We start from the raw sequence: 13813 nt of genomic DNA, 5'->3' as shown, positions 1-13813 counted from the left end.
TTCTGGACCATTATCGGACCATATTTTTTATGGTGATGGGTATGAGCTCTAAAAATCATTTTTGCTTTTGGATTTAATTAAAAAGTTTGCACTGTATTCCTCTGTGATGTATTGTCGCTTGCTGACTGCAGATTGTATTAACGGAGAAGCCTTCAGTCAGCCCACTATGATAGTCTGATGGGGAGTCTGTAATCCTTTTATCTCTCTTTTTCTGAGCTGATTGATGGCCACAGACCACAGCAAAGTAGAATGTGGAAGAAAAGAAATCAGCTGTATAATGAAACCCAATGCCAAAAATGATTTTAAATGCTTTCAAGTAAAGAAAATTTTTTTTCCCCAAAAGGAGGACGAATACGGAACGCCAGCCTAAAGCACTTACATCTTACAGTTAGGACACGTTCACATGTTCAATATATTTGTTCAGTCTTATTTTCTGTAAACTAAAAGAAACACAAAATGTTAGAAGCAAAAATATAAACAGTATTTTTTCACACTATTGGCCTGTGGCTTTACATATTTTTATATATGTCATCACATCATCACTACGTCTGTGGCACAGCTTTTGTTTTTTTTTTCTTTCTTTTCAATATGTATTATTTTTTGCTCTATAATTTTGCTTTACTTTTTTTTTTTAAGACATATTGCCCAGGTAGACTTCGTCTAGGTAGATGTTGAGTGATTGGGATTGCAGAAACGCTATTGTAGAGTGCCATAAAAGCAAAGCCCTCTACAAAAAGGCCAAATAATGACCATCAGTAAAAGGTGTATTGTTAGTAGTTTAGGGGTTAGTTCTATAAACTGTAGTAAGCTTGTATAGATTAATCGCCCCACCACGTATTTTAGAAGGAGGGTACATTCTTGGAATTAATTGTATTCCTTATCTTGTCTTCTTTTCCAGCATACACAATTATACTCCTAAAGTAGGAGAACTGGACACTAGAAAAGCAATCCGCCAGGCCTTTGACGTGTGGCAGAAGGTGACTCCTCTCACATTTGAAGAAATCCCCTATCAAGAAATTAAAACGTCGCATAAAGAAGCAGACATTATGATATTTTTTGCTTCTGGATTTCACGGGGACAGCTCTCCATTTGACGGGGAAGGTGGATTTTTAGCACATGCCTATTTTCCTGGACCTGGCATAGGGGGAGATACACATTTTGATTCAGACGAGCCCTGGACACTTGGGAATTCCAATCATGACGGTGAGTAACCCTATAAGGTGACTCTCTGCTTCCAGCATTTGCTGTATTTCTGGGTTTGTTAAAATGACAATGGGTATAAATTTTCGTTTAAAATGATTAATATGCTAGAACTGGTAGTGGTAGAAATTGCTGAAAAGAATCCCTAATATGGGTTGTACGAGGTTAGTATAGCATAAGTTGCAGCTTAGCCCCATTCCCTTTCTAAGGGCATGAACTTTCAGACCCGGCAGAAGTATCTATCAGAGGAAGACATTCTCCAATATAGATCAGACCAGGCAGGTACAAATTACGGTAACTTCCTTGTTGCAGAAGAAAAGTCTGGAGGGTGACGCACAGGACTAGAGCTAGTGACTGGTATTCATGACGCTATAGGTCCCATTTTAACTAAAACCTGTCAGCAGGCTTTCATATATAAAAGAAGTGGTATTGCTATTGGGGCGCATGGTCTCCCTTACAGATAGTACTTTTTTGTAGTGATCTGGTTGTGATGTTCCTGAGAAATCTTAGAAGTGCCCTGAGGGTGTGTCAATGCAATAAAACTTTTTCCCCAAGTGCGCTGACACTCCCCCAGTGCACATTATTATTATTATTATTATTATTATTATTATTATTTATTGTTATAGCGCCATTTATTCCATGACGCTTTACATGTAAGGAGGTGTATACATAAAAACAAGAACAATAATGTTAAACAATACAAGTCATAACTGGTACAGGAGGAGCGAGGACCCTGCCTGCGAAGGCTCACAATCTACAAGGGATGGGTGAAAATACAGTAGGCGAGGGTAGAGCTGGTCATGCATCAGTTTGGTCGATCGGTGGTTACTGCAAGTTATAGGCTTGTCGGAAGAGGTGGGTCTTCAGGCTCGATGGTAGGTGAGAGTCTGATATGTTGTGGTAGAGAGTTCCAGAGTAGGGGTGATGCGCGAGAGAAATCTTGTATGCGATTGTGGGAAGAGGAGATAAGAGGGGAGTAGAGAAGGAGATCTTGTGAGGATCGGACGTTGCATGCAGGAAAGTACCGGGAGACGAGGTCACAGATGTATGGAGGAGACAGGGTTTTGTACTGGAGTCTCTGGGTAATGGGGAGCCAGTGAAGGGATTGACAGAGGGGAGAATCTGGGGAATAGCGGGGGGACAGGTGGATTAGTCGGGCAGCAGAGTTTTGAATAGATTGGAGGGGTGCGAGAGTGTTCGAGGGGAGGCCACAGAGCAGGAGGTTGCAGTAATCAAGGCGAAAGATTATGAGGGCATGGACTAGGGTTTTTGCAGATTTTTGGTTGAGGAATGAACGGATACGTGAAATATTTTTGAGTTGAAGTCGGCAGGAAGTGGAAAGGGCTTGGATATGTGGTTTGAAGGAGAGATCAGCGTCAAGGATTACCCCGAGGCAGCGAGCTTGTGGGACTGGGGAAAGTGGGCAGCCATTTACTGTAATGGATAGGTTTGTTGGGGGGGTCACGTGAGATTGGGGGAAAGATGATGAATTCTGTTTTGTCCATGTTAAGTTTCAGAAACCTAGCAGAGAAGAAGGATGAAATAGTGGATAGACATTGAGGGATTCTGGTTAGTAGGGAGGTGATATCTGGTCCAGAGATGTAGATCTGTGTGTCATCAGCATAGAGATGATACTGAAATCCATGAGACTAGAAGCAATGGGATGAAACTGAATGGGAGGAGACACAGATTAGATATTAGAAAAAACTTTTTGACAGTTAGAGTGATCAATGAGTGGAACAGGCTGCCACGAGAAGTGGTGAGTTCTCCTTCAATGGAAGTCTTCAAACAGAGGCTGGACAGACATCTGACTGGGATGATTTAGCGAATCCTGCTTTGAGCAGGGGGTTGGACCAGATGGCCCAGGAGGTCCCTTCCAACTCTACGATTCTATGATTCTATGAGCTGTCCCAGGCCAAAGGTGTAAATGGAGAAAAGCAGGGGTCCTAGGACTGAACCCTGTGGGACTCCGACAGATAGGGGGCGAGGTGAAGAGGTGGTGTGTGAGTGGGAGATGCTGAATGTCCGGTCTGTTAGGTATGATGTGATCCAGGATAGGGCCAAGTCTGTGATGCCAAGGGATGAGAGGGTCTGTAATAATAGGGAATGGTCCACTGTGTCAAAGGCAGCCGACAGGTCAAGGAGGAGGAGGACAGAGTAGTGTCGCTTGCTCTTGGCGGTTAAGAGGTCATTGGTGACCTTAGTAAGGGCAGTTTCAGTGGAGTGGTGTGACCGGAAGCCAGATTGTAAGCGGTCGAAAAGGGAGCAAGAAGAGAGATGGGAGGACAGTTCAAGGTAGACGTGTTGTTCCAGTAGCTTGGAGGCATAGGGGAGAAGTGATATAGGGCGATAGCTAGATACAGAGGATGGGTCAAGAGAGGGCTTTTTGAGGATAGGTGTGATGGAGGCATGTTTAAAGCTTGAGGGGAAAACACCAGTTGTTAGTGATAGGTTGAAGAGATGGGTTAGGGTTGGGATGAAGACTGTGGTGAGGTTTGGGATGAAGTGGGAAGGGATCGGGTCAAGTGCACAAGTGGTGAGATGTGATCTTGAGAATAGAGTGGAGAGTCGATCTTCTGTAATGGTGGAGAGTTGGTTTTGGAGGTGGAGGGCTGGGAAGTCGGGAGGAGGGGCTCTGGGGGTTGTTGACCAAAACTGTCTCTGATGTTATCAATCTTCTGCTTGAAAAATGAGGCAAAGTCTTCAGCTGAGATGAGTGGGGAGGGAGGAGGTGCTGGGGGACGGAGGAGAGAATTGAAGGTGTTGAATAATTGTTTAGGGTTGTGAGACAGGGAGGATATGAGAGATGAGAAGTAGGTTTGTTTAGCTGTGGCGAGTGTTGTCTTGAAAGTAGTGAGGGACTGTTTGAATGCGATGAAGTGCTCGTTGGAGTGGGATCTTTTCCATCTGCGCTCAGCAGCCCTGGAAGCTCGCCTCAGTTCTTTGGTCAGGCTGGTGTGCCAGGGCTGTCTGTTGAATTTGCGAGCTTTGGTATGTGTAAGTGGGGCAGCAGATTCCAAAGCTACAGCTATTGTGGTGTTATATAGAGCAGCACCATCATCCGCATTGTGTAAGGAACTTATATCTGTGAGAGGGAGGAGGGATTCAGCGAATGAGTGTAGGTCAAGGTGTTTAAGATTTCTGCGATGGTGTGAAAGTTTGCGGGGTGGGGATTGTAGACATGGAGTGGAGAGGGAAGAGAATGTGAGAAGGTTGTGGTCAGAGAGAGGAAGAGGTGAGTTAGAGAGGTTAGATAGGGAGCAGAGGCGGGTGAAGATGAGGTCCAGTGTGTGGCCATCTTTGTGGGTGGCTGTAGAAGACCATTGAGTGAGGCCGAAGGACGAAGTGAGAGATAGAAGTTTAGTGGAAGCTGAGAGGGAAGTGTCAATGGGGATGTTGAAGTCGCCCATGATGATAGTAGGGATGTCCGCGGAAAGGAAATGAAGTAGCCAGGTGGTGAAGTGGTCAAAAAAGGTGGTGGCTGGCCCTGGGGGTCGGTAGATGACAGCCAGTTGGAGGTTGGAGGGGGAGTAGATGCACACAGAGTGCACCTCAAAGGAAGGGAGGGTAACAGAGGGTGGCAGTGGGATTGGGGTGAAGGAGCAGGTATCTGACAGGAGAAAACCAACTCCTCCGCCATGTTTGCTGCTGGGGCGGGGGGTGTGAGAAAGGTGGAAGCCACCATATGAAAGTGCAGCAGTAGAGGCTGTGTCAGAAGGGGTGAGCCAGGTTTCGGTGATGGTGAGGAAGGAAAGTTTGGTAGTAACAAAAAGATCATGGATGTAGGAAAGCTTGTTGCAGACAGAGCGAGCGTTCCACAGAGCTCCTGTTAGTTGGACTGGGGAAGCGGGGGCTGGGTGAATGGGTATAAGGTTGGAGTGGTTACGGAAGGTTGTGATAGAGCGTGGATGGGAGGTAGAAATGACATTCAATCTGATTTGCATTTGTCTTCCACTCTAGATTTCTCATGAATGGTACATTGGATATATACAAAAGAGTGCACATTTGTATTGGAGTACAAGCGCCTATTCAGCCATACCACTACTTGCATATATAAAAACCCATTGACAGGTTCCTTTTTAAGCATAGAGGCCAGTCTCTGATAAGGTTCATGCAAAGCTTCATTATGTTTAGCTGGTGAGGTCCTGAAATAGAAAGTTGGAGAATCTAAACTCAATATGTGTTGTGTTTTTTTTGATCTATGAAATGTATTAGTTCTGGGAGCCAATTCAGCCTCAGGTCGTAAACAAGAACTTAAAAATGTCGAGGTTCTGGAAAACTGAGAAAGACGCATAACTTTTATTTATCCAGAAATTTAAGAGGTGGTTACCATTTAGGCCCTGATTCATCAAGACCGATGAGCGGGCATGTTGGAGTCAGAGGCGCCTGATTTATTAAAGGGGGTTAAAACTACAAGCCAGCGGTCACTCTGAGACTGCCGACTTGTGAATCAGCACATCCCGTACGCTGTACACTGTTGGGATACACCGGCATCGGGAGAGAAAGGGGTGTCACCACAAGTATGTTATTTACTGACTAGACTGCACTGAAAGTGTATTGAGTGAGGCCCGATACAGTCTAGTCGGAATGTGGCTGGAAGTATGCAAAACACATATTTGCTGATACAAGACTGCACGCTCCTGACACCGGAGAATCCTTGCGGTGCGCAATGCACGCAATGTAAAGATTCACAAGTCTGCAGTTACATAGTGACTGCAGACTTGTAGTTTAAGACAGAACATCCCCTTTAATGAATCAGGAACATCTACAGTACAAAGTGATGTGCACCTCACCATGAATCTTACTGAAGTCAGACTGGAAAAAAGATTTCTGGCATAAGATATGCCGTAGTTAGTCGTGAAATGTTGCAAAACTATTGCGCAATGTGGATTTGCAATTTTTGTTGTTTGTGCGCCAATTTCACCTAGCTGTGCCTAAGTGGGCAGAGCTGGAGCATGACGGTACAGCTCGCTTGTTCATGACGAGCTGTGGTGTACCTTGCACCAGATATCTCATTCCAGTCCCTGACCGGAGTAAAATGTGTGTCAAGATTCACCAAGGTGCACGTCCCTTGTCAGACACCCCTGATTCATTAAGAGGCATGTGCACAATTGAGGCCAACATTTATCTAATTTTAATTTATCAAAGATCATCTAGGTGAAACAATTACTTTAAAAGAGGGTCTTCAGGGGTATGTCCTATGCATGTTGTATTATCACTTTATTTTCCCGGACTCGACATACTAGGTTCCTCACCTGTCCATCCATTTTGGTTAAGGACAGATGAGTGTATTAGCCCCTTTTAGGATTTATTCAGCTTTGGTGGCTCTTAAAACCTATAGTGCTAAGATGCAGACATTTGCACTTTCCATATTAAATAAGCCTTTTTTATGTATTATTTTCTTGTTTACAAAGTAACTTGTTAGCGGTTCCATTATAAAAGGATCTGTAAATTACTTGCCATGTTATAATCACTCTTGGGGATAGTCTTTGTAATTACACTGCATTCAGAATGTAAATCAAGGAACTGAAAATATCAGTACTTAGCCCACTGCGGATTAGGAGGTGGATGGCTGCCGTGAATGGTGAGCTGAAGTCACCAATATTGGGGTCATCAGATGAGCACAGTCTAAGGAACCAAAAAGAAATTATTTGGGAAAATAAAGGGCTCATACTCACTTGCGAGAGACTCGGACGATTCTCGTGCGAGTCTCTCGCATGAAACCCGGCACTGCCGCCGGCACTCGGACCCGAGCATGCGGCTACATGTATTTCTGTGCAGTCTCTCGCAAGTGAGTATGAGACCAAAAAGTGAAGATAGCAAGTGCACAATTAGTGACTAAAGCAGTAATAGTAATAATATACAAGAGTAGATAACTAAGTAAGTAATAGTAATAATAAAAGAATGTACAAGAGTATATACAGTGCCTTGCGAAAGTATACGGCCCCCTGGGACTTTTCAATCTTTTCCCTCATGTCATGCTTCAAACATAAAGATACCAAATGTAAATTTTTGGTGAAGAATCAGCAACAAGTGGGACACAATTGTGAAGTTGAATGAAATTTATTGGTTATTTTAAATTTTTGTGGAAATACAAAAACTGAAAAGTGGGGCGTGCAATCTTATTCGGCCCCTTTACTTTCAGTGCAGCAAACTCACTCCAGAAGTTCATTGTGGATCTCTGAAAGATCCAATGTTGTCCTAAATGACTAATGAAGATAAATATAATCCACCTGTGTGTAATCAAGTCTCCGTAAAAATGCACCTGCTCTGTGATAGTCTCAGGGTTCTGTATGAAGCACAGAGAGCATCATGAAGAGCAAGGAACACATCAGGCAGGTCCGTGATACTGTTGTGGAGAACTTTAAAGCTGGATTTGGATACAAAATGATTTCCAAAACTCTAAACATCCCAAGGAGGACTGTGCAAGCGATCATATTGAAATGGAAGGCGTATCATACCACTACAAATCTACAAAGACCCGGCCGTCCCTTTAAACTTTCATCTCAAACAAGAAGAAGACTGATCCGAGATGCAGCCAAGAAGCCCATGATCACTCTGGATGAACTGCAGAGATCTACAGCTGAGGTGGGACAGTCAGTCCATAGGACAACAATCAGTCGTACACTGCATAAATCTGTCCTTTATGGAAGAGTGGCAAGAAGAAAGCCATTTCTCAAAGATATCCATAAAAATTGTGGAAGAAGGTGCTCTGGTCAGATGAAACAAAAATTGAACTTTTTGGCAACAATGTCAAACGATATGTTTGGCGTAAAGGCAACACAGCTCATTACCATGAAGACACCATCCCCACTGTCAAACATGATGGTGGCAGCATCATGGTTTGGGCCTGCTTTTCTTCAGCAGGGACAGGGAAGATGGTTAAAATTGATGGGAAGATGGATGGAGCCAAATACAGGACCATTCTTGATGAAAACCTGTTGGAGTCTGCAAAAGACCTGAGACTGGGATGGGGATTTGTCATCCAACAAGACAATGATCCCAAACATAAAGCAAAATCTACAATGGAATGGTTCACAAATAAACGTATCCAGGTGTTAGAATGGCCAAGTCAAAGTCCAGACCTGAGTCCAATCGAGAATCTGTGGAAAGAGCTGAAAACTGCTGTTCACAAATGATCTCCATCAAACGTCACTGAGCTCGAGCTATTTGCCAAGGAAGAATGGGTAATTGTCATGATCCAGGTGGGATCTGACAGAGTAAATGCACAACGTAACCTTTTTTTTCCTTTGGCTGTGTGCCAAAGGTGGTTTTGCCCCCAGTGGCCATTAGGGTCATTGCACTCTGGTTACCTTAGTTTGTGCACGTGATTATGTAACAGGTGTGATTGCTCTATAAAAGAGTATCAGGTGTGTTAATCACTGTTGGTGATATTGTGAGTTCCTCAGTTACAAGGAAGCCTGGGTGAAGGATGGAGCTGAAGGAGAGTCCCGGGCAGCTCTGAGAGAGTCCTAGAGTGGCAGCTATGGTGTCTGCAAGGAGGGCTGGCATGGATTGGTGGAGTCGCAGCGATGGTGTCAGCAAGGAGTGCCTGCATGGCTTGGTGGAGTGGCAGCTATTGTGTAGAGCTGCACTCATAATGCTGGACTTGGTTGCTGAAAAGCTGGACTCAAAATGCTGGACTCATTGGCAGAAAAGCTGGACTCATTTGCTGGACTTTGTCTCTGGACAGCTGCATGGAGGTGGTGGACTCTGGTTGCTCCAAGGCTGCACTATGGTGTTGGATATCGGTGGGAGGAAAAGATGCACGCAGGTGGTGGGCTCTGTTGCTAGGAGCGTAAGCAACAGAGCAAAGCTAAGTGGTGTTTCCCCTGTTTTGTCACTTTTCCTTATGTGTGTTTAGTGCAGTGGTGGGATTAGTTTCTGCACCGACCAATTCCCTAGTGAGGGTTTATGTGCAGGGCGAGCTAGGGTTAAAAGGTATCCTGAGCGGCGCCCGGTGCGGAACCGGCCTAGGGACCGTTAGGAGTGTAGAGACACTGACTCAGGGGAGTGCATGAGGTCTCCACGTCCCCCATTCCCCATTGCAGGGCCACCATTGTTATTGTTACCCAGGTCTTCCCTATTCCCTTGTCTTATTGTATTAGTTACCGGCCTGCGGGCCGCGTCACATAGGACAATTACACGTGCCGCGTCCTGTTGTATCAGTTACCGGCCTGCTGGCCGTGTCACTCAGGACGGGGCACGTGACAGTAAGAATTTCAGTCTCTTGATGTACAAAACTGATAGAGACATACTCCAAGCGACTTGCAGCTGTAATCACAGCAAACGGTGGTGCAACACAGTGTTAAGTTAAAGGGGCCAAATAATATTGCACTCCACGCTTCAGTTTTTGAATTTCCACAAAAATTTAAAATAACCAATAAATTTCAATCAACTTCACAATTGTGTTCCACTTATTGTTGATTCTTCACCAAATATTAACATTTGGTATCTTTATGTTTGAAGCATGATATGTGGCTAAAGGCTGAAAATTTCCAGGGGGCCGAATACTATCGCAAGGCACTGTAACTAAGTAAGTAATGGCAGGTAAGGGTATAATGCCTGAATAGACAAAAGGAGAGTTACTGACCCGGGTTTATGTGTCTGTCCCAACATACATAGTAACATAGTTATTAAGGTTGAAGGAAGACTTTAAAGGGGTTGTCCAGGCTTTTCACATAATCTCAGTGCATATCTGGGCTGCAGAATGCTGACAATAAGTAATTTACCTTCTGTCACCAGTTTGCAGCGTTTGCTAGATATCAGCTCTTGCTTGTAAGAAAAACGTCCAGGGGGGGGTGTTCTGGCATTGAAATAAGAACTGGTTGTTTCCTCCTCAATAGTTTCACTTTCCATAGATCACTGTTCAGCGTGTGTCTGGGGGAGGAGCAGCTGGGTGGTCCTGCTTTCTGCACTGAGGCTGCTAGAGGTGGAGGATTTGTTACTGTGTGAGGAGGGATGGGCTTGTTCATGTGGTCAGGGAGGGCCTGTTGCTATGGAGGGTAGGGTTGTTGCTATAGAGGGCATGTTTTTAGTAGAGTAGGAGGAAACGACCAGTTCTCATTTCAAAGCCAGAACACCCCCCCTGGACGTTTTTCTTAGAAGCAAGAGATGATATCTTGGAAATGCTGCAAACTGGCCACAGAAGGTAAATTACTTTTTGTTAGCATTCTGCAGCCCAGATATGCACTGAGATTATGTGAAAAGCCCGGACAACCCCTTTAAGTCCATATCCTGATTCGTAACCTAACTGCCCTAACATGTTGACCCTCACTCCAATGCGTGTTTTTCATGAGCTTCTTCTGGGAGTGATCATTATACCCTTGCCTGTCAATATTTACGGTACATAGTTATATGCTCTTGTCTATTCTTTTACCATTAGGCTGTGTTCACACGTAGTTTTTTTTTTTGCGTTTTCGTGGCGTTTTTAAACGCGCGATTTTGCCGCGAAAACGCAAAAAAGAAGCATCTCATGCAGTCCTATGGGATTCCGCAATGCTGTGCTAATGCTGCGGATTTTTCAGCGGCGGAATCGCATCGTGGAAAAATACGCAGCATGCTCATTAATTTTGCGGAATCGCGGCGATTCTGCACACATAGGAATGCATTGTTCTGCTTACTTTCTGTATGTGGCTGTGCCCACCATGCGAAAAGTAAGCAGAACATTTGCGGATGGTACCCACGGTCTGGAGGAGAGGAGACTGTCCTCCGGGCTTTGGGTACCATATCCCTGTAAAAAATAGAATTAAAATTAAAAAATCGTCATATTCTCACCTTCCGATGTCCCTCGCAGCGTCACCAGGCTTCAGCGATGCTCCAGTGATGCATTGCGGCAATGACCTTTGATGTCGCGGTCTTGCGAAACCGTAGCGATCTCGCGAGACCGCGACATCATCAAACGTCATTGTCGCAATGCATCACTGGGAACGGGACCTGCCGGAGCATCGCGATGATGGGGAAGGCTGCGCGGCGAGAAAAACACCATTTTTTATTATTTTTAATATTAGATCTTTTTACTAATGATGCTGCATAGGCAGCCTCAATAGTAAAAAGTTGGTCACACTCGTCAAACACTGTTTGATGAGTGTGACCAACCTGTCAATCAGTTTTCCAAGCGATGCTACAGATCGCTTGGAAAATGCTAGCATTCTGCAAACTAATCACACTTGCAAATCGCTAGTTTTTCTGCGGGAAATAGGCGGGAATTAAAATGCGGTTTTCTCGCATATTTCCCGCGGAATTGAATTATGGAATTCCCACGGAAATTTCCGCAGCAATTCCATAACGTGTGCACATAGCCTTACTGCATTAGTCACTTTTTGTGCGCTATAGGGGTCGTCAGACGATCACAGAGTCTAGGGAACCAAAAAGAAACTATTTGGGAAAATAGAAAGTGAAGATAGCATGATATAATAAGTCCACATTTTTATTGAAGACACCACATGACTGACAGGATAAAAAGAAAAACATACAAAACATAATTAAAAGTAACATGAATGAAATAAAAGGAGAGATGGAGAGACATCAGCAGCACAAAATAATAGTAAAAGACTATATACAGTGGGTACGGAAAGTATTCAGACCCCTTTAAATTTTTCACTCTTTGTTTCATTGCAGTCATTTGATAAATTCAAAAAAGTTTCTTTTATTTTCTCATTAATGTACACTCTGCACCCCATCTTGACTGAAAAAAAAACAGAAATGTATGCAAATTTATTAAAAAAGAAAAACTGAAATATCACATTGTCATAAGTATTCAGACCCTTTGCTCAGACACTCATATTTAAATTTAAAAGGGGTCTGAATACTTTTCGTACCAACTGTAGATTATGTTAGCTAGCATTCAGCTTGGCAGCCAGCAGAGACACTGAACTTTCTCATGCCGCTAGTGCTGACGTTGCCAGGCTGAACGCTCACATCATGCCAATGTTCAGCATGGCATCTAGATGTAGCAGAGCTAGACTCGCTGTGGGGCAAAATGGATTATCCTCTCGTCGGACAGGTGAGGAATATGGGGGTTTATTTTTTTTTTTCTTTTACAGGGAACATGGGCAACGGTGGATTATCTTCTCGTCGGACAGGTGAGAATAAGTTTGCTTTATCATTTTTAATTATTTAAAATAAATGGATAATAGATGGAGGGGGTTATTTCATATAAAGGACTTTATTCAAGTTGTGTATTTTTTAACAATCTGACTTTGGGGTTGGTAATGGGGGAGTCTTATAGTTGCCTCTCCATTACTAACCTGTGTGCTTGATGTCAGCTGCCAACACAAAGTTGACATCAACCCCAATACTATTACCCTAATTGCCACCGCACCAGGGCAAGTGGAAAAAGCGGAGGCAAAGTGTCAGAAATGGCGCATCTTATGGATGTGTCATTTCTGGGTAGCCGAGAACTGATGTTCTTAGTCTGGGAGGGGCTAATATCTATGGCCCTTTCCTAGCATATTAATATCAGCTTGTAGCTGTCCGCATAGCCTTAATTATAAGGGGGCCCCATGTTATTTTTTTTTTGAGGGGTCCCTTATTTTAATAACCAGGAAATGCTATTCAGCTGTTAACTGATATTAATATCCTGGGAAGCTCCATGTTTATTACCCCATTCCCAGGCTTTAAACATCAGCCCACAGCTGTCGGTTTTCCCTCAGTTGGTTACTAAACTTTCAGGTGTCCATTTTTTTCTCTTAGCAAATTATTATCTAAATAGATGTACATTAAACTACACACGCACTGCACTAATTATACACATGTCACTGACATATTTCTATCTATTCTGTGTATATATCTATTCTATCTGTTCTGTTCACATGGGTCATACAGTGACTTTACTATACTCGGCTGTTAGAATGTTGGGTTTTCTTGGAGATGGGTGCATAAAAATTGGGTGACACACGCATGGTCTGTGTGCCATGCGATTTTTTTCTCGCACCCATTGACTTGCATTGGCGAGTCTCGTCTGATATAGGCAGCCACATGCAGCTGCGATTTATTTTCTCAGTCCCATCTGAGCTGAGGAAAAAAATGCAGCTGAGCAGGAAATCATAGAATAACATTAGTCAGAGCTCAATGCAATTTTTTTTTTTTTTTTTATCAGATTGCTCTCGTCCATTTTTCACGGAGAGAAGTATGAACCCTTGAACGTATGATTTTGTGCTCCTGAACTCCCTCCATCTCTCCTTTAATTTTACTCATGTTACTTTTAATCATGTCTTGTACGTTTCTGTTATGTGGTGTCTTCAATAAAAATGTGGATTTATTATATCATGCTATCTTCACTTTTTATTTTCCCAAATTGTTTCTTTTTGGTTTTGTATCTGTGTCTGGGTTGTGCTGAATTGCACCTACTATATACTGTAAGTTTACTTTGGGACATACTCCTTCTATTATAGGTTTGAGCACAGAGTCTATACTGTACCACAAGGTTTTCATATTACTATATTGCATGGTGACTGTATATGGCGCAGTGTCCACAGATATTCTCCCCTAGAGGAAATTCTTATTTGGGGGATACCTGTATACCATGTAATGCCTTGCAACATGGCACAATTACTTCTAATGTTCCTCTCACAGTTTTTTTGGCATTATTAATCTGGTCTGCACAAATTTT

General features: G+C 43.5%; 1 protein-coding gene across 3 annotated transcripts in view; it reads left to right on the top strand.

The window, feature by feature from the left end:
• MMP24 (matrix metallopeptidase 24) overlaps nucleotides 1-13813 on the top strand; it is a 222999-nt gene that overhangs the window by 160804 nt on the left and 48382 nt on the right. For 2 of the 3 annotated variants that reach the window (XM_073562913.1, XM_073562915.1), the window contains exons 4-5: nucleotides 899-1203; nucleotides 12246-12284. In XM_073562913.1, coding sequence (XP_073419014.1) covers nucleotides 899-1203; nucleotides 12246-12284 — 344 coding nt within the window. The remainder of the gene's footprint in view (nucleotides 1-898; nucleotides 1204-12245; nucleotides 12285-13813) is intronic. The other variant, XM_073562914.1, reaches the window with a different exon arrangement.

This window comes from Dendrobates tinctorius, unplaced genomic scaffold (assembly GCF_039654945.1).
Source record: "Dendrobates tinctorius isolate UK_male_01 unplaced genomic scaffold, ASM3965494v1 ptg000370l, whole genome shotgun sequence".
Taxonomy (NCBI): domain Eukaryota; kingdom Metazoa; phylum Chordata; class Amphibia; order Anura; family Dendrobatidae; genus Dendrobates; species Dendrobates tinctorius.
Note: the sequence above shows the minus strand (reverse complement) of the source record. Positions and strands in the feature narration are given on the sequence as shown.